At 31.3% G+C, this 20,459-nt stretch overlaps 3 protein-coding genes across 3 annotated transcripts; 2 read left to right on the top strand and 1 right to left on the bottom strand.

The window, feature by feature from the left end:
• Window positions 1-1,138: 1,138 nt before the first annotated feature.
• LOC116770845 (transmembrane protease serine 9-like) lies at window positions 1,139-6,965 on the top strand. Its single transcript, XM_061521009.1, has 10 exons — window positions 1,139-1,385; window positions 1,767-2,040; window positions 2,259-2,357; window positions 2,427-2,620; window positions 2,730-2,830; window positions 5,559-5,901; window positions 6,018-6,291; window positions 6,403-6,501; window positions 6,566-6,756; window positions 6,846-6,965. Exons 1-10 carry the CDS (start codon window positions 1,143-1,145, stop codon window positions 6,948-6,950), a joined length of 1,923 nt encoding a protein of 640 aa, XP_061376993.1. The 5' UTR covers window positions 1,139-1,142; the 3' UTR covers window positions 6,951-6,965.
• Window positions 6,966-9,380: 2,415 nt separating this feature from the next.
• LOC116770616 (26S proteasome regulatory subunit 6B) lies at window positions 9,381-12,879 on the top strand. The gene is made up of 10 exons (XM_032662162.2): window positions 9,381-9,523; window positions 9,595-9,687; window positions 9,805-9,976; window positions 10,522-10,683; window positions 10,813-11,016; window positions 11,262-11,409; window positions 11,826-11,922; window positions 12,010-12,104; window positions 12,331-12,489; window positions 12,743-12,879. The coding sequence occupies exons 1-10, from the start codon at window positions 9,491-9,493 to the stop codon at window positions 12,825-12,827; spliced, it is 1,248 nt and encodes a 415-aa protein (XP_032518053.1). The 5' UTR covers window positions 9,381-9,490; the 3' UTR covers window positions 12,828-12,879.
• A 946-nt stretch (window positions 12,880-13,825) lies between these two features.
• On the bottom strand, window positions 13,826-20,261 carry LOC116770730 (serine/threonine-protein kinase PAK mbt). Its single transcript, XM_061520792.1, has 10 exons — window positions 19,950-20,261; window positions 19,527-19,681; window positions 18,788-19,343; window positions 18,260-18,357; window positions 16,977-17,168; window positions 16,590-16,766; window positions 16,210-16,332; window positions 15,696-15,860; window positions 15,076-15,310; window positions 13,826-14,894 (listed from the first exon to the last, which is right to left on the bottom strand). Exons 2-9 carry the CDS (start codon window positions 19,665-19,667, stop codon window positions 15,107-15,109), a joined length of 1,656 nt encoding a protein of 551 aa, XP_061376776.1. The 5' UTR covers window positions 19,668-19,681; window positions 19,950-20,261; the 3' UTR covers window positions 13,826-14,894; window positions 15,076-15,106.
• Window positions 20,262-20,459: the final 198 nt, after the last annotated feature.

Raw genomic sequence — 20,459 nt, 5'->3', positions numbered from 1 at the left:
TTCAGGAAATCTATATTATAATAATTAGTCATACGCTGTCTGTTTGTATTTTCTTAATAAATATCTCAATTTTATAAAAAATAAACATTCTCAAAATCTTTTTTAATAAAGTCTCATTAGGAATTTGTTTGTAAAAAAGGAATTTAAAGTGGTAGAGCCTAGCCGTGGTCAAGTTGCTACAGCTCGAACATGGGCCGACTCGAACGGGGACGTACCATCCTCTCACAGAAGATTGGCGTGCAGTAGCTTTAAAAGGCTGCCTTTCGTCCGATGAGTGAGAGAGCTGTTTGCCCTTTCCCTATTGCCACACTTTCCTGCCATTTCCTTATTCCCACACCTGCCTTTTCCTGAACAATCCAATTTGGCAATGCAACCGCAACATCTACATTGCGGATGTCCATGGGCGACGGTCACTACTGCCCATCAAGTAGGCTATTTTCTCGTTTGCCACCCTTCACATAAAAAAATGACCACTTTCAATCACCCGTACAGATTAGCTGAATTCATTCGTTTTTATAACAATTCAATGTTGGAACACTTAAAAGAAATCGAGGTGATAAAATTATTTGCACATAAAACTTGTATTAGTGCAATGTATCCTAAAGAACGTTTTGTGTGGACTTAAGTGTGCAAATAAATATTAATTGAGATACAATGAAAGAAACAATTACTCAAACTAGTTGTATTACAAAAAGTCTCCCCATTAAATATAAACGTGATTATTATAATTACATTTAGTATTAGAGGATCACATAAAGGTAAATCATCTGATAAGAATAATCAGTGACAAATTCTTATTAACACTTGTGGGACGGGATTATAATAATCCGATAAATAACTTTAATATTTTTTTATACATTACCTTAAAATATAGTATTATTGTTTTAAATTTACAGTCAACATTTGATCTAAAGGTATCATTAAATCTGAAATACGTGTATTTGATTTTATGACCAATAAAATTGTATCGAACCCTGAATTCACAAACAGTTAGTAAATTATCATTTATCAAATTATATATAATAAATTAGCTTTCATTGATAACTTTACAAATAAATGGTATTATCAAACGTTATCTATGTATTTTCTTAAACCCTTATAGATTAATCAGTCTATATAAAGCATGGACGCCACATCAGCAAATGTTAATCCATTTCTACATCATGAAGCTAGCCATTATACTTTTATCCCTAGCGGCCTTTGGGTCCGCGGATTTATTGAACAATATCCTTAGTTACAATACCGCTTATGGATACTTGACTAAATATGGTATACCTGAAGCTGAAAGGATCCAAAAAGCTGAAGAGGAATATCTGAGAAACAAACCTTTTATAAGCAGAATTACTGGCGGCTCTCCAGCTGCAGCAGGACAATTCAAATACCAGGTAAATATGTCAGTTTATTATTAAACTGAGCTTTTTGAACAACTCCGCTATTTTTATATTTTCCCGACGTTTCGATTACTTTTTAGCAACCGTGATTACGGTGGATACTCTCGTTGTCTGACCATAATCACGATTGCTGAAAAGTAATCGAAACGTCAGGAAAATATTTAAAACAAAATAATAAAAATCACGTAGTTATCGAAAGAGAATATTTTTTTAAATGTGTACCCACGAAAATCTGGGACACATATCAATTTATTGTTAATAGAATATTATTTTATTACATCGGATTACTTCAGCTTACGATGAGTGGATAATTGTACGCATATTTACTCTAACATTTATTAATCAAAGTCGATATCATGATGATTAAAATTGCAGGCTGGTCTCATCAGTGAAATAACGGGAATAGAAGGAAGAGGTGTTTGCGGAGGATCTCTCGTCTCGTCTAACCGGGTAATTACAGCTGCTCATTGCTGGGACGATGGTAGAAACAAAGCCTGGAGATTCACTGTTGTTCTTGGATCGGAAACGCTTTTCACAGGCGGTACTAGAATCCTTACCAGTGACGTCGTGATGCACCCACTGTGGATCCCAATACTGATCCTCAATGACATCGCTGTCATCCGTTTGCCAGAACCTGTCGCTTTGTCCGGTAAGTAAATTATTACAAATTTTATATGAAACCGTAAATACGTAAACGGTTAATACTCGTAGTATAAGGGCTAAACAAACATGTAACTCGTATTGGAACCAATTTATTCAATATAATAGTAGTGAATAATACCAATTCTCGAAAGTATATTTGTTTTACAATTTCAATATTCGCAATAATTTATTTATTTTAGAATTCCAAACCTGTTCCGTTTTCAGATACCATCGGAACCGTTTCTTTGCCCACTGGATTAGAAATCTTTGACGACTTCAACGGTCAAGTCGCTATTGCCTCTGGCTATGGACTTACACAAGACGGTACGTATATTTCTACTTATTAAAATATTTTATTTCCAAACCCAATTTTAATATAATTCTAAATAACAGGCGGCAGTATCAGCAACAGCCAATTCTTAAGTTACGTCAATATGTCAGTCATTACAAATGAAGTTTGCAACATCGCTTTCTTCGGTAACATTCGGCCTTCGAACATTTGCACCAGCACCCAAGGTGGTAAGAGCACTTGCCGTGGTGACTCTGGTGGTCCACTTGTTGTCCAAAGACGTGACAGAACTGTTCTGGTAAGATATCATGTTCAACATTGTAAACTCAACAAATTTAATGATCTCAACTATTCTATGAAAATTTTTGGGAAAATGATGCAACAGCAATTTAATACTTTAACTTCAGGTTGGCGTTACCTCGTTTGGAATTGCTTTTGGATGCGAAATCGGATGGCCAGCAGCCTTTTCAAGAATTACATCATTCCTTGGATTTATTAATGACAATTTATAAATAAATAAATAATAGCATGAATGTAAAAAAATATGTTTAATGCCCAATAATACAAATTTATTATTGTAATATATAAGTGTGCTATATATATCGGATTTTATTCAAAAACTGGCTGCTTTGAGCCTTCCTATAGATAACACATTTAAATATAGAATTATGGAACTTACTTATATCCTAATAACAATCTAGTGATGAGATCTAAGATTTTCGCGAGTATTCATTTAAATGAAACTAGTGTTATTCGGATTTACTACGCGGATTTTATCATTTAAAAAATCTAGTGAATTATGTGCTTTTATCCTTTTTTCAGTAAAAACATCAACTATTGATCAGGTCAACCTCCCTTTACACCCTGAACTGAATATAAATCTTATGCAGCTACTGATAACTATGTCACCTTGCAAATCCTTTCTCTTTCTTGAATAGTATGTTCATTCGGTGTTAGGTTTTAATAAAAATCTTGGTCAGTAAAAAGTGTATCACCTGGTTTTACTATTTTTCAGAATATCCAATATTTATTGCCAAAAAAAAACAGCACAAATAACGAGATTTTTTCTTCGGCTTTATAAAAATATTTTTGTATGAAAATTGTTTTTCTTTACCTCTATATAACAAAACTTTTATAAATATGATTTCAACTCATACATTTTTATTATAAAAACTAAAAATATTAATCCAAGTCAACCGATTAATCGTATCATAAATGTAGACAAAAGATTAATAATTTAGATTTTAGATTCATCAGTCGTAAAAATTTCACACGTTCTACACTATTATTAATTTAAATAAAACTAATATTTTTCGCATTATGCTATGCGTATATTATTATTTAAAAAAAAAACGATCTTTATTACCCTACCCTCTTATCGTAAATATATTAACACTGATAAAACATCACGTTCCTCTAAATATTTTAACAAAAATATTGATAAGTATGAATAACTACTCGATAAATATTCCCACAATACCTACTTTATATTAGCTATCAAAGCAATTACAGAGTTATATCAAATGTCAGCCTTGTTACATATGTCCACATATTTTTAATCTATGCAAGTTTTGATTTTGATCATTATTAACTACTGCAAAATGTTCCGTTATTTGTTTGTATGCTAATATTTTTAATATTAATGAAATATTTTTTACGATGTTTGGAGCCACTTTTAGTAACACTTTCTTCATCAACTATTTGTTCATTGTGTAAAAGATGTTTTGCGTCAGCTGTGTCGATCTTAACCAAAAAACCGCCAATAACTAAATCTATACCTTTAAACTATTTAGTGGTTAATTTTACTTGTATTTTTATTTTGATATATTTGTGACCAAATTTTAAATAAAACCGTACTTCCGGCGGTTTTTTTCTACTACAGTTTAACTTTCAATAACTGGGTATAAAAACAGCAACATATTTAATGAGAACTTATACATTATTTCTTTTAAGCATCAAATAAAGTTATTGTATTTTTTTCACCAATGATTTTATAAGAGCATAAAGACATGTTCAGTTAAACCACAGTACAAGTGTGAACAGGTCGTTACTAATGAATCTCGAACAACAAGTGAAAAACGTCTGAAACCCAAAACAAAGGTTAAATTACAAGGCTTCTCTACTATTACCATTTCAGCAATAAACATAACCGCAAATTACGTTTTCTCTAATCATGGTCAACACGCATAACTACTAGTTCTACTACTTTGTCTAAGATTTTTTTTATTTTACATATTTCAGCTACTAATAAAATGTTTTTTTATTAACGAATAAATTGTTCTATATGACTTGTGTTTTTTTTTTTTGGTGCAACAAAGAAAACAGTGCCTCTATCAGTTCAGCTTGTATTCAATTTCTGCTTTTTTATTTTTTCCGTCTTCAGGTGTCCTCTAAACATTCAATACGCCGTATCGTAGATAAGAATTTGTTCAAGTATTTTCGTTTCGTTTCAACTAATGATAATGAATTAAAAATCAAGTCATTATAAAGGTAACTGCAATATTAGTATTAAATATACATATACGTTAATGGTAGATGTATATTAGCCATGAAGGCGATCTTTGTACTCGAACTCTGAATTCTGAAACAACATACAAAGCGTTACTCGTTTCTCATTCAATAACTACGTTAACTCTATAATGTGCGAACTTCAATAATGAAAAACTGTAAAAGCTCCGTGTAGTGTAACGATGTCAACTTATATTAAGCATACTGCATCCTGCTACTAATGTGGATGTCAGTATAAAAAGTTATGATGTCATTATGCTATGCTATATATATGATTATTTCTCGATATTACAGAGGATGTTTATCATGGCACAAATTATATCGTAGAAAAGAAAAGAATACAATAAATTTTATATATCTTATGCTATGACTAACCTAACAAAACTTTATTTATCTGAAATACATATTGGTATCTCAATGATATCTGAGATAAAAATCGACGGCAACACTTCTTAGTTTCCAGCGTCTCAGTTCATTAGATAAAGTAAATTCTATGCTCTGTGCCAATTGATACAGATATTCAATATTAAAATCAAAATTTTTGTTGTTTATGTGGCTACTAAACCAGTTAATTATATAGTTAAAAAATTACTGTACATGTAAAATTTACGTAAGTAGCTCGGTTATAGTAGTAGATTATCATCAGACAAAAATACGAGTATGTGTATCTTAATATACAACATTTTATTCTTCAGGAAAAGTATGAAGTTTTCGAAAGTATGACAAAAATACAAACGACGTCATACCCTCAAAATTTCTCAAATAACATTCGCCAGAAACATTAAACAATATCTTAGTTTGCCAACAAATGAACTTGTTTTTTTTTCTAAATCAACCCATAGTAAAATGAAGATAGCCTTATGTCTGATATCTTTTGCGCTTTACACCTCCGCCGGAACATTGAACAACTCTGTTCCTCGTTCTTATTCTACTTACGGATATTTAAGAAAATATGCCATACCAGCAGCAGAACGCATTAGAGAAGCAGAAAAAGAATATTTGCGCAAGATAACCTCAATGACCAGAATTACTGGTGGACTGCCTGCATTATCTGGGCAATTTAAATATCAGGTAATATGTTTAATGTTAAGTTAAAGGCTCCGCTATCTCGACACTTTATGTTAAGATTTGCTAGTTATAAAATAAAAAAAGTTACAGAAACATTATAATCAGAACTTCATTTACAGGCTGGTCTCATCAGTGACATCGTTGACATTAATAATAAAGGTATATGTGGTGGCTCACTGCTCACTATCAACCGCGTACTAACAGCTGCTCATTGCTGGTATGATGGAGAAAACCAAGCTTGGAGATTCACTGTTGTGCTCGGATCACAACTTCTGTTTTTCGGTGGAACTAGAATTCTAACCAGTGATGTTACAACCCACATTTACTGGTTTCCATCGTTTAATGTGAACGACATTGCCATTATTCGGTTACCCGAACCAGTTATTCTGTCAGGTAAAGAAAACAGAAGCAATACTTAGTGTATGGATACATTAAAAGATCTAGATTTATTTACCTGTCCTATCTAGACAGAAATTTTATAAATACTCATGATATTTTTTATAGATAGTATTGGAACCGTTTCTTTGCCAGTAGGATTGGAAGTTTTTAACGACTTGACTGGTGAAATCGCTACAGCCTCTGGTTTCGGCTATACGAGCGATGGTGAGTAGCTTAACATATTAACTCTATTGTGATGCCGTTTGTTAAAGAATATGTTTTTCTCCAGGCGCTAACGTTACTGAAAATCAGTCCTTAAATTACGTCAATATGACGGTAATTTCTAACGCAGTTTGCAACGTCTTTTATGCTGGTGGAATTCGTTCATCAAACATCTGCACTAACACCGTAGAAGGAAGTACATGTCACGGTGACTCAGGCGGACCCCTTGTCATTAACAAAAATGGCATGACTTATATTGTAAGACTAATTCATTTTATATTATTATAGTTACGACTTAACAATAACATAGGTAAACAATAACAAGTATTAATTATATTTTTTTCTAGATTGGTGTTACATCGTTTGGATCTTTATTTGGATGTGAAGTTGGTTGGCCCGCTGCTTTTGTCAGAATAACGTCGTTTCTCAAATTCATATACGAGAACCTTTGATTTTTAATGTAACTAACAAATAACGTACTCATTAATTAAAGTTTCACACACACGTTAATAAAATAACAAGATTAAAATATTTCTATTAATGTAAAAAACAAATTAAGAACTCTTAAAGATCAATAACAAAAAATTAATATCTAGAATTCTAGAAAATTCATTACGGGGAAGAACATATACTTATTTATTTGCATTCTTGTTAATCCAACTGTACATATATTGTCTGTGTACATATTTGTTCAAATATATGTACTTATGTACTTTTATTGAGTGGTTTCAATAAATGATTTTTACTCAGAAGCTAGATACTGCTAGCGTATCTTATAATACATTGTACAAAAGGAGAATATAATGTTTTTATACATTCAATATTTCTTAAATTGATGTGTACCTTTTATGAAGCCGAAGCCTAGTTTTTATAAGTCTTTTTAATTATTATGTTCAGTCTGCTTTAGCTGAGTATATCCACTTGTATAACTACGTCCCTGAAAAAATACAACAGTGGCACAAGTTTCCAAGGTCACAGTTCATTCGAAATGTTTCCTATTTCTTGTACAAAAACCTGTGTTAGAAATATTATGTGTGAAGATTTACGAATGAGAGACTGTTCATGCTCCGTATGTTGAGGGCAATGTAAACTTGAGGTAAACATACAGTAGTCAACAATGTGTCGTTACTCTAATACGTCAATAGAATTTTTATTATTTTCCAAAAAAAAGTGCCCTTTTTGCTCTGTATCATAATAAATATTTATATCATTTTTGAAATAAACTGAGGTCGTTTAGATTCGTTTAAATTAGATCACAATCGGTGACAGCTTATAATTTGTAGTTTTTTTGTTCATTAACTACGTAACTAAGTATGTAGTATATATTGTACCTACATAAGAATGAAAAACATATAGATTGTTTGATTATTATTCATTGTACTTCGTATTCCATTTTTGTGTGCAGGAGTAGTTAAGACTGCATTCCATTTGGTTAAAACATGTATGAATTGGTATAAAGATTAATTAAATATTTGACATTCGGACAAGATATTATATCTATTGATGCTAACTCGCCCCTTCCTGCTACCTTAGCAATTATGTCTTTCGGTATGATCAGATCGACCTGAAAAGTTATATTTACTAGTCTTAACCAGTACCGACCTCGCGTAGGCCCGTGTAATGGCTGAAAATTCTAATAAAAATATTTTCCAGATTTAACTAAAAACCTACCAATCTCCTCAATGTATTCATTGTATAGTGAAATAGTAAATATTTCTGACAAACTTCTTAAAAATAGAGCTGGATAAATATGTACAAATGACGTACAATAGTGGTGAAAATAATCATAGTTGTTTTTAAAATTTAAATGTGCGAATTAAATATAGCTTCCTTCTTAAATCACATCGAGACTGATTCTTATAAAGTTCTTATATTATCTGATATAAATATAATTTCAGCTGTAGGTAACAGGTTAGCTATAATTCAATATTATTATTTATGTTGGGAAATACCCAAAATAAGTTATCATCATAATCTGTGTTAGATTTCGGAATTGGAATCACGTTTTAATAGATAGATGTATTTTATCATTAAACTCATTCATCATAGTTTTGTGATAATGTAATATATGGTGTAATAATTTTTAACATATCGCAACCTACTAGTGACGTACTATTCATTGATGAAACAATATTCATAGACAAAAACGTCTTATGTATTCTTGTGAATAAGATTTTTCACTTGATGTGTTGTGAAAGTTTTAATATTGAGGTATGCAAGGGCACTTTATACCTGTCCTGAAGGAGTCCTCAGAAAAGCCACATTTGTCATCCCAAACATTTGCAGAGTAGGAGGTAAACCTTTCCCTATAAGCGGTCTAAACTTGAGGATATTGAGTAATCAGGCTAATTGTTTCTTACACATACGTTTTTCTGCAAAGTTTGAATATATAAGATTATAAAATCAGCGATACTCAATCTAATTTCGGAACACCCTGCTACTTGAGAATAACAGGTGAAGCATATCATAAACCAAGCTGGGTTTATGATATGCTTCACCTGTGATTCTTTAGTTCTATACTGCGATATATTGCCTTTCTAATACTTTAAAGGACATATATTGTTCGACTAAAAACTGTCTTTTATAATATATCATAACTTCTCATTCAAAACAGATTTGAATTTTAAACACTTCAAACTCTTTCTGAATAAAATTTATTTCAATATTTAATCCTTTGAGTTCTCTGTAGTGACACTGTTTGAACAAATAAAATCAAATTTTCAGATTGTTATTGATTCAGAATTTCCAGAGCGAATTAATGAATATTTTATGAAAAATAAAATATTGTAATATATAAATTATATTAATTGAAGTATTTATAATAAACTTGAAACAAAATATAGCATGTCACGATTCTACTTGTAACGAAACGTAAATTTAGACAAACTAGAAAGTGACAGCATGACGAGTAATATTTTGACAATACAATATAATCTGTGTTACAAACATTTAGTGCAGTTAATTCGTTAAATACTCTTAATAACATTGAATAATGGAAGAAATTGGTATTATTCTCCCAGAAAAGGTAAAACTAAAATAGAAGTATATTTATTACGTTATATTTCAGTTTTATTCTAATATTCCGTTTATTTGCAGGATGACCAAGTCACCGACACAAAAGGCCTATCATTTGCAGGTCCACAATCTTTTGACGAATTGGAATCTGAAGATCTGTACACAAAATACAAGGTATATTTAGATGTCGATATATATGCTATTAATGTCGAAATGATTTTAATCAAAAAATATTTATATTATCTTTATTTCCAAACAGACTAAAATATGATGTACTGATTTGTTTTACAGAAACTACAACGAATGTTAGAGTTTCTCGAAGTACAAGAAGATTACATAAAAGATGAACAAAGAAATTTAAAGAAGGAATATTTGCATGCCCAAGAAGAGGTAAAAAGGATTCAGTCTGTACCTCTGGTCATAGGACAGTTCCTCGAAGCAGTTGATCAAAATACTGGAATTGGTAAATTCATTGCAATCATTGCTTTTATACCATGAAAGAGATAAATTAAACAAAGCAACTAATATATCATATTGCTGTTTTTGCTAATATCTTTTTTTTGAGTATTTTAATATTGATCACTCTTATTATAATTTACTGCATAAGACATATATATAGAAAGTATTTCGTATGCCTAACAAATAGGTGAAAATATATAGTTATTTACTTAGATAAAATAAGACTGATTCAATTGAGCACTCTCATCTCATGTGCCCAAGATCACTTTCAATGCAGAGTAATTATAATGTAATGTACAATGTCAAACAATTAATTCTTAAAAATTTAATCCGAAAACCATATTTTATATTAAATACTTACTTAAGAACATCTTGATGTCAATATAATCATCTGTTTGTTAACAAATTTGTCAAAAGAACAATAACCTTTTGTTTCAAAAAAGAGATGTTGCATGTAACAAAAACATTTTTTAATTATTGCTAAAAAAATTTACAATAGCTAAAACAAGAAGTAAAAACTAGACACTAAATGATTGTCTTTATTTTCAGTTGGTAGCACAACAGGATCAAATTATTATGTGCGAATCCTATCTACAATAGACCGAGAGCTTCTAAAGCCATCTGCCTCCGTTGCTCTACATAAGCACTCCAATGCTCTTGTAGATGTGCTTCCACCAGAAGCTGATAGTTCCATATCTATGTTACAAGCTGGTGAGTATGGCTTAAGTCCTATATTATACTTATTGTATAACTATATTTCTGAATACTATAATTTATTATGTTTCAATAATGAATGAAGTCAACAAAAAGTTATTTAGTATTATATTATTTAAATTTCAGACGAAAAGCCAGATGTTCAGTACTCAGATATCGGAGGAATGGATACACAGAAACAGGAAATCAGAGAGGCTGTTGAACTGCCTTTGACACATGTGGAACTTTACCGACAGATCGGTATTGAACCCCCTCGTGGTGTACTCATGTACGGACCTCCGGGTTGCGGCAAAACTATGTTGGCCAAAGCTGTTGCTCATCATACAACTGGTATATTAAATGTGCAATAGCTATAGACATAGATATGTATTTTTATGTAAAACTATGTACTTAACAAAGTTTAAACCAACTTAAAATGTTCACATAAAATGACTTTGCATTTAGTGATAGCACACAAAAGTTTTCATGTTTCACACTTTTAAAAAATTATGTGATGATTTAAACTGACATTGAAATGTTAATAATTACCAGAATCTTCAGAGTAAACTATACACCAAGTGTTTCTTAATTTCTAGCTGCTTTCATTCGTGTTGTGGGGTCCGAGTTCGTGCAGAAGTACCTCGGCGAAGGTCCACGGATGGTTCGTGATGTGTTCCGTCTCGCCAAAGAAAATAGTCCAGCTATCATATTTATAGATGAGATTGACGCTATCGCCACCAAAAGGTACACTTTTAATTTGGAGCACCACTATTGTAAATATATATTTTTATTTTACTTTAATGAAAATGTCACAATGTTTTTTATATTTTTTAACATGAATATGAATTGATATAAACATAATAAGATCTAAGACTTTCGCGAGTTTTATTCATTTAGGTTAAACTAATATATTTCGGATATACTACACGGATTTTCATTTCATTTAAATGAATAAAACTCGCGAAAATCTTAGATCTCATTATGTGAACCAGTACGGACTGGATATCGCCGACAAAATACGCCGGTTGGAGTACCTAAAGACGAAGAAAGCTAAATTGATATAAATATTCCAGATTTATCTTTCTTAATAATATGAAAAGATTTTATATTACTGTAGTGTATTATAAAGTATAGTTTACACAAATGAAATGTATTTTTAGATTTGATGCCCAAACCGGTGCTGACAGAGAAGTTCAAAGAATTTTGCTTGAGCTGCTCAACCAGATGGATGGGTTCGACCAAACCACTAATGTTAAAGTATGTATCTATTAATACACCTCTATCTTTAATGGTCACTTTATTTTTTTGTTATTAGTTTATAATAATGGGAAATCTATATTTCAGGTAATTATGGCAACAAATCGAGCCGACACCTTGGATCCTGCTCTACTGAGACCTGGTCGTCTTGATAGAAAAATTGAATTCCCACTCCCTGACAGGTAATCTCACTCACTATAACTCCAACAGGAAGTAATTAAAATTTCAATGTATTAAGATAAAGGAAATAGCACTTAAAAAGTTTAAATTCAAATCGTGTATATTCCAAAAATAAATCATATTCGTACGATTTTTCTCATAAAATAATTCAATATTATGATTTTAAAGTATCGAGTATGATTTGATAATATTTTTTAAACTCTACAAATAATGTAAATCTGTATTCAGACGTCAGAAGCGTTTGATCTTCTCGACTATCACGGCCAAGATGAACTTATCCGAGGAAGTGGATCTTGAGGAATTCGTAGCTCGACCTGAACGTGTATCCGGTGCTGATATTAACGCCATCTGTCAGGAAGCCGGAATGCACGCCGTTAGAGAAAATAGGTATAAATGAATATACATATACATTTCGTAAACATGAGAGAACAACTTAGAAAATACTATTGTAATACTGTATATAACCAATTAGGAATTTTCTCTACAAATTTTGCTTGTATATTATGTACTATAACATCTGTATAGAGAATTCTTTTTTTAATATTAAGAAATATATATTTGTATATTCCCTCATGCACTTAGAAAATGTATATGAAAAATATTCTCTTCCGTATCTAAAAATATACATTTTCCTTTCTAGATACATCGTCCTTCCTAAGGACTTCGAAAAAGGTTACAAGAACAACATCAAGAAGGATGAATGTGAATATGAATTCTATAAATAAGTGTTTTTATATAACCACATGTAATTCAAATAAAGTTATTTGTGTCTGAGAACTTATTCGCTTCGTGTCTTGAATTAAAACCATTTTGTTTGTTTCTAAATGTATTTCATAACAGGTCCTATTAACAATGTGATAATATTACAATATATTTGGCATATGATCTTATAAGAGCTGATGCAGAACTTAATATTACGTGTATTGTCACATGATTCAAATATAATTGTGATGAAAATATGATTTTTATATCCAAGTAATACAAATACAGTGACATCCGTACAAAAAAGTCATACGTTATTACAATTTTCGAACATATGTCAGTCATTTTAATATGATTTCAGTAATATTAAAATAATAAATAATCGCTAAATGAAAAACATAGAACAGTATTGTGTAAAAATTTCAACAATGATATCCTATTAGATTTTACACTAAACATTATATTTGTTGTACATAATTTTTCTCATCGGAATAAAATGTAAATTTTGTTGTGGCTCTTAGATTATTACACTAAAACTTGTATAAGGCAAACAACAAACAGTGCAATATGTGCTTACATCTAACTAAGGCGCGTATTAAGGCACTTATCTATCCAAGGCAAATAAATACATAATTCGACTGAGGTACAAAACGTGGAATAAAATTCACGTAACAGATTTGACGTTAATAGATTTTCTTGTTACAATAAGAGCATTATTAAGGAGACTGTAGTTGTGAGCCCAAATGTAAAAGTCGAGATATGATCTTAAACATTATAATATTTTTGTAACTGAAAAAAAAAAATCTTGTCTTAATCGATTTTATCACTTGATTACAGAATTACAAAAACAAAGCCTTAGGCTTAATAAATAAGTCTAGAGTATTTATATGCATTGTCAGTAGCTATATTCAATATACTTGAATATTATAGATTAACAAAACAAGATCAGCTGTTTTATAAAAATTCTGACAACCTCACATTTAATTAACCACTTATTTCTCAGTTCTGAGTTCTTCAAAACTTATTTTTTTTTTTTGGAAAAGCCTAATAAATCTATCATTTGATACTATTTTTATGCCTTTACATTTGGGTCCAAGAATATATGGAATGATTTGAATATTTTTCTAAACAGTTGTTTCACATAAAACAAAATAAATAATGAAAACAATAAATAATATTCTCAGAAAAATTAATGACAGTGTGTTACGTATTTTGATGATTTATGGTCCGATACAAATATTAATATATATTTGGAATACAACAAAGATATTTAATTATTTACACCAATTGGTTCACACAAAAATAAATAACAATGGCAACATTTATATACATTGCCATATAAGAGTTATAATAATTTTTCTTTTACAACTTCCATTCTAGCTCACGATCAGTCATGATTTTTTAATTAACTGTAACACCAAGATAGAAAAAATATAGATATAAAAGTAATATAATTTTGGAATGTAAACACAAAAATTGGTAAAAAAAAAAACTTATAAGTAAGTGTTAAACATTTGCACTACACTACTCGTTAATAGAACTTGATAACCGCCATATAACATATTAAACAATTTTAATCAATATAAGTACAAATTTAGCCAATTCTATAATACTGATTAATTTAATGAGGCACACACACCTGGCACATAGAAAGACAATAAGATCCGATACATTTCCGATCACTACATAGAATTTTTATTTTTCATTTAACAATATTATTGTATGGACGGGGTGAAGACTATCTTTAACCGACAATAAATATCAAAAGGTACATACAACATACCTGTACATTAAATACAACTAGCAATAGACTTAAAATGTTTGAAGTCATAAATACAAAAGGAATGAAAGCTTTGAACGTGGAATGGTTTAAAATAAAATGTTTCATAATAAACTAGCATTAAAAATCTCATTATCTTCTAAATTTTTTACCACTTCTATAATAACATGAGCATTCAAATATTGGCAAAACTTAACACTTAATTTTGGTGTACAATATTCATATTCTGAGTAAAATTTTTCATTTTTCACTGGTATGAAGAGCGGCAAGGTCACATGTCCGGTTAGTCTACATAATCAATTAGAATCATCTGGAAACAATATAACTATTAAGTTTCTTTAAGTTAAATAAAAATTAATACTAAGGTAGCATTCACTAATTATGTCAGCTCAAAAAAGGATGTCCCAGTAAAAAAAAAAAAAATTCATACTGGGTGGCACATTACTTGTAAATAAAAAAATATCTTAAATAAATTAGTAAACAATAATTACCAATATATATAAGAGTTAGGCGTGGAGGCGATCAGTTGCCGTGCGGCATTAGCGGCACGAGGATGGCGGGTGGTCCCGCTCGTCGCAGGAACGGGTGATGCAGGAGATGTGCAGCGGAGTGGCGGGCGGACGGGTCACGCACTAACGCTGACTCTATGAGAGATGTCAGGTCGGCCGGGCAGCGCGACAGACCGCGGGGCCGAGGAGGCGGCATGTCGCGGATACGACGCATAGCCTAAGATATTCATACATAATATTTTGGGATTCTCATCTCGTCTGGCCGTGATCACGGTTGCTGCATAGTAACCGACACGTCGGGAGTATGTAGTTTTAAAAATAATAACATAACGGGCAGTACTCCAATATTAGTTTCACTTTTTACTGTATACTATAATACAAGAAACAAGCTATGTATAGACACATGAAACATTATTATAGCCAGAAGAAGATTTCTACCACACAACCTTTTGATGGTAAAAATAAACTATACATTTTATCATTTTAAATCTATTTAAAACTAAGTTCAAAAGTAAGTGACTAATATTTATTCAGTGGCCATACAAATGTGTTAATTCAGAGAAGTTATACCTCGAACAAACTAATGGGCCACTTTTACTTACCTGTAGTGGTGGTTCGTTGAAGAAAGGCGGTTCGCCATCAACCATCTCTATGATCATGATACCCAAAGACCAAATATCAACTTCCGGTCCATACGGAAGTCTGGATACCACTTCTGGGGACATCCAATATGGCGTCCCCACTAGAGATTTTCGTTTCGGTAATTCCTGAAATAATTTATATAATTAGTATTTTTTATTTTTATTATTATGCCATATTACATGCCCATAGATTTATATTGATATATAGAAATAATAAGAAAAATTAAATCTTTTTACCAGTAATGCCATTAAACTGTATTCTATTTAATGGCAATACTGAGGAATAGTTTAGAATTCTCATATATAATACACGATTTTTTTTACGGATTTGACTTCTTATTCTTAACACCCGAACCACATAAAATGATGAAGTTTCTCAAACATTTTATTAAAAAAATAAACCAAAAAATTTCGGCCATTTTGAAGGTAGAGCTGATGTAGCTTTTAACAGATTATATATTGATTGACTAATTACCTGAGATACTTGAGCACAGAAACCGAAATCGGATAGTTTAACTCTACCGTCCGATGTCAGCAGTATTGAATCTGATTTAATATCTCGGTGTATAACGCCTTGGCTGTGTAGAAACGCTAGTGCCTGGAAGTGAGTTACATAATTAGTAAGAAAAATAATAAAATTCAATAAAATTTTATATTACCAACCTGTTGGATATTTTATATGTAATTTGAAAATAGAATAGGATTGTAGCCAATAAAAACAAGACTACTATTACTGCAAAGGTTATTAACCTTTTAATTATAAGGATTTTTTTTTTAAGTTCACTTTTATACAGAAAAGAGTTTATTAAACGCTTCCAATGAGGTAGTTTGTATTATACATATTATCTATCATACCTTAAGACACTGTTTGCACACAGTTGCAATCTGTTCTGGATCCATTCTAGAGCGTGTAACTATCTGTGTTAGAGACGCGCCCGCCATGTATTCCATGACGACCCATAGCACGTCACCCACCAGGTAAGAAGCATGCATCTCTACTATGTTAGGGTGAGGGTAGTCGCGCATTATTACCTGATAAATAGTATTTAATAATATAATAAAAAATGTAGGAACATTTTATAAGGTACAATGAAGATGGAACAACTTGAATTACCTTTGTTAATTGTAAAAATAAAATTATGGCAGTAAAAAAAATAGTATCAATCCAAAGCAGCTTAATATTGGACGCCTTATTTTTTATGAATTATATATATAAATGTTACATAATAACAAATGACTGACCACTTCATTAAACAACAGTTCCCTGCGGTGTTGTTTGAGCAGGTTCATCATCTTGACAGCGACCCGTCTCCTGGTGCGAGTGTCGGTAGCGGCGCACACCACCCCGGTGCTGCCCTCACCGATCTTAGTGAAACCCGTCAGCGTCTCACGAGGATCACCCTCACTCACCACCAGGCGAAGAGCAGCTCGGAACTAGAATTTATATATATATTAAATACATCCGAAAATATTAGTTTCATTTACTTGTGATTATATTTAATGAGTACATTATGTGCATTTAAATTAAGAATGATTTTTTTAGTACAATACGCGATTTATAAATCGATATGTAGGTCCGAAAAATTATAATTTAATGTATATCTTTTACAACAATATAAATTTTTAATGATAAATTCATTGACACGTATTCGAATCGGCAACACCCGAATATCGACTTAGTTGCTTTCGCAAAAACTCTCGACTAACATTCATCCGATTGAACAAAAAGCATTTAATACGTAAAACCATTGATACTCATAATAATAAACCTTTATTACAATACACCCCCTGTTTTATTTCTAAGTGATTTAATAGAGGTATTTAAAATTAATAAAAACTTGCATTTTTTTTTGCATGGCAACAAATTTGTATCATGCATTCATAATATGGCAACAATTTTATAATATAGGTTTAATATGAAATTGCTTTTTTTGTATATTATGTATACGATTTTTATCTATTGGTTTGTTCAAATTAATGGGTACGGTCATAAACAAGCCAAGCTCAAGTGTTTGACACTTGAAATTCACGTCAAAGCTTTAAGGATTCAGGTCACGAACTATAGCCCAGGGCGAACTTCTAAAGAGGGTTTCCAGGACAAGTCACTGTATAATGATGGCACGTATCGTATACCAACTTTCTACTAATATAGTAGTATATGTAAAAATGTGCACGTATATTTTATTTTCTCATAAAACTTAATTTTGTATGCCATTTCGGAGTATTTTATCTAAAGTCGAATTTATTACATATCAGTCAGGCAATACTGAAAGAAGCTGTTAGTTATTCATACATACATTAAAATATATATTTTAATACTCCGTTTAATTTTATAAAGAAGTTAAACTGTTTCGTAATAGAATTAACACTGACACACAGTTAAAACATGTAACTCTGATAATACCTACATGTTTGTGACCCAGTTCTTTTATGTAGACTGTATTATCAATATGTTATGTAAGAATTATCTTTTTAGTTCATATATATTAATGATTTTTTAGTAATTACATATATATGATATATACCTGTTCATGAGTCAATCTCAGTTCATGCTTTGATTCTCCTAATGGTATATGTGGAGGGCCAGGTTGCTGTGGTCGAAGTGATTGTGGATAGCCGTCCCCTGAAAGAACATATTTAAAAAGACATTACATTCACATAATAATGGTTTGTGTGGTACCAAATATTTAACGCTGTAATCCTTACTGTGATTTTGCAGCTTTGAACTAAACAGACAACAGTTTTCTGTTCACATATATAATACTATCATTGTACAGATTTATATTTGAAAAACTAGTAATTCTATGTATTTCAATTAACTACACATGTGGACCACCTCTAAACAGATATGAAAAATTTAAAGTTATAATCTTGTCTTTAATGGTTTTTTATAAACATAATTCTCGCCATCATTTTATTTAAAGACAATTTCATGGTTATATTGATGGCCATTTAATTTCTAAGCTGATGAATTCTGCCATAAATAACATATTTTATAAAACTGCAATATGTACAATTAAAATCGAAGATTTTGTTTTAAATTTTCGACCTACCTAGATTATTGTTTCCATTAACTGTGTGAGGTCCTGGAATAGGTAGTGGTGGGTGATTATGTTGGTAAGGCACATTAGCATTCTGAATATTCTGATATGTCATCGCCGCCTGTTGATTGTCATTGACTTCACTAAGATTCCTTACAGTCGCTTCGTGTGAGTGCGACCATTCAACGGGTGAATCTGATATGGGTTTATTTATGGAGAAGTTGCTTTGTTCCCGTCTCAAACTTGGGTATTGTGGGGGTGCGGGAACTTGTGGGGACTCTTCAGGTACAGACGGTGGTATATTTGGGTGGTTGCGAAAATCTCGCCTTATTCTAGGCGGACTTGTGCTTCTTAGCGAATTTGATCTGGCGACATTTGATGTTTTCGGAAGAACTACGCCATTTTGTATGGGCTGGGTCATAGGATTAGTTGATATTGGTCTAGAAACAGTGGCCACTGAAGAGGCTCTATGGTCTCCGCGCACTATAGTTTTTAAATCTAATATTTCGGTAGGTGTTATTTCTGAGGGATCGACTAAAGGTAAAGGGCGATTTGTTGACTTCAGTATCTAGAAGAAAAATATTTTATTGCAGTCAAACAAAATTTTAAAATATAAAAAAATAAATCTGTATATGGACTGTAACTTATCATCCAAAACTCTAATGTTTTAATCACTGCCATAAAAAATGCAACAATCGAAAACAACATTTATAGGAGAATTTGGTGTATTTTACGCATTATTTTACTCTACCTGGTTATTGCCAACAAGAGAAGCCCATTGAAGAGGCAGACCCACAAATTTTCCCTCACTCTTATCAAAGCCGGTGTGGACTCTGTGTTCAAAGTTACTTGGTGGTGAAATCAGAGGCTTCTTCTTTTTTTTAGAAAACATTTTGGTGAGTTATGCTGTGGAAATTAAAACAATATATGTATCAATACAAGATGCAACTAGTACCTTAAAAAACTACTACATACTTGAAAAACTTGTTAACTACTAAGAAAGTAAAGGAACTGTCTGAATAATTACTGTATAATGTCAACAAGTACAGGAAGCAATAGAAAGTGTATTCGAAACTAAATACCTGAAATAATTATTTGTTTTCAATTTTACGCGGATTTCATGCCTCATTAAACGAAAGTTCTATGCGGAAAGGCAAAAAAATGCAATACTTACTAATATATTAGCTGTATGGAGTATTTTACGGATCCAAACACACCTAATTTAATTTCACTTCCATGATATACTCTCGAGCCATGCCAACCAACTTTACTATTTTAAACGCATCCAAACATTAATAACATTTAACACATAGAATCAGTAAATCTTAATTGTTTAATAACAAATAAATTCTGTTAAGTATACTATAACTGCATAAATCACCTCACCCTACTGATCAAAGAGCTCTATACAATTATAAAACTATAAGTTTTAGCTCATCGGTAATCAGTATTCGGTATGCGTTCAAGAACAGCTTATGTCGAAATTCCTTTACTAACATGTTTGGTTTTTGCTGTCATAAAAAAGGACAAGCGATATTGATGAAACATATATTGTTAAATGTACGCACATTGTTTACTTTGACTGTTTTGGAATTAATTATAATATCATTTAATTGTTTTATATTAAGACGCAAATTCATTTTTCACAAGAAAAGATTTGAGTATTTTCCCATTCCTTCACTTG

The sequence above is a fragment of the Danaus plexippus genome, chromosome 7 (assembly GCF_018135715.1).
Source record: "Danaus plexippus chromosome 7, MEX_DaPlex, whole genome shotgun sequence".
Classification (NCBI taxonomy): Eukaryota; Metazoa; Arthropoda; class Insecta; order Lepidoptera; family Nymphalidae; genus Danaus; species Danaus plexippus.
This window is presented reverse-complemented; position numbering and strand designations above follow the sequence as displayed.

What these genes read in the sequence shown, in the direction of transcription:
- LOC116770845 (XM_061521009.1), top strand. Translation starts at nt 1,143, where the DNA reads ATGTTAATCCATTTCTACATCATGAAGCTAGCCATTATACTTTTATCC. An exon ending in GGATTTATTAATGACAATTT is followed by an intron (nt 2,831 to 5,558) that starts ATAAATAAATAA and finishes AGTATGACAAAA; the next exon opens with ATACAAACGACGTCATACCC. An exon ending in AAAATGGCATGACTTATATT is followed by an intron (nt 6,757 to 6,845) that starts GTAAGACTAATT and finishes ATTTTTTTCTAG; the next exon opens with ATTGGTGTTACATCGTTTGG.
- LOC116770616 (XM_032662162.2), top strand. Translation starts at nt 9,491, where the DNA reads ATGGAAGAAATTGGTATTATTCTCCCAGAAAAG. An exon ending in GTATTATTCTCCCAGAAAAG is followed by an intron (nt 9,524 to 9,594) that starts GTAAAACTAAAA and finishes GTTTATTTGCAG; the next exon opens with GATGACCAAGTCACCGACAC. An exon ending in TGTTGCTCATCATACAACTG is followed by an intron (nt 11,017 to 11,261) that starts GTATATTAAATG and finishes CTTAATTTCTAG; the next exon opens with CTGCTTTCATTCGTGTTGTG.
- LOC116770730 (XM_061520792.1), bottom strand. Translation starts at nt 19,667, where the DNA reads ATGTTTTCTAAAAAAAAGAAGAAGCCTCTGATTTCACCACCAAGTAAC. An exon ending in TGAGATTGACTCATGAACAG is followed by an intron (nt 17,169 to 18,259) that starts GTATATATCATA and finishes TATAAATTCTAG; the next exon opens with TTCCGAGCTGCTCTTCGCCT. An exon ending in TGTGCAAACAGTGTCTTAAG is followed by an intron (nt 16,333 to 16,589) that starts GTATGATAGATA and finishes ACTCACTTCCAG; the next exon opens with GCACTAGCGTTTCTACACAG.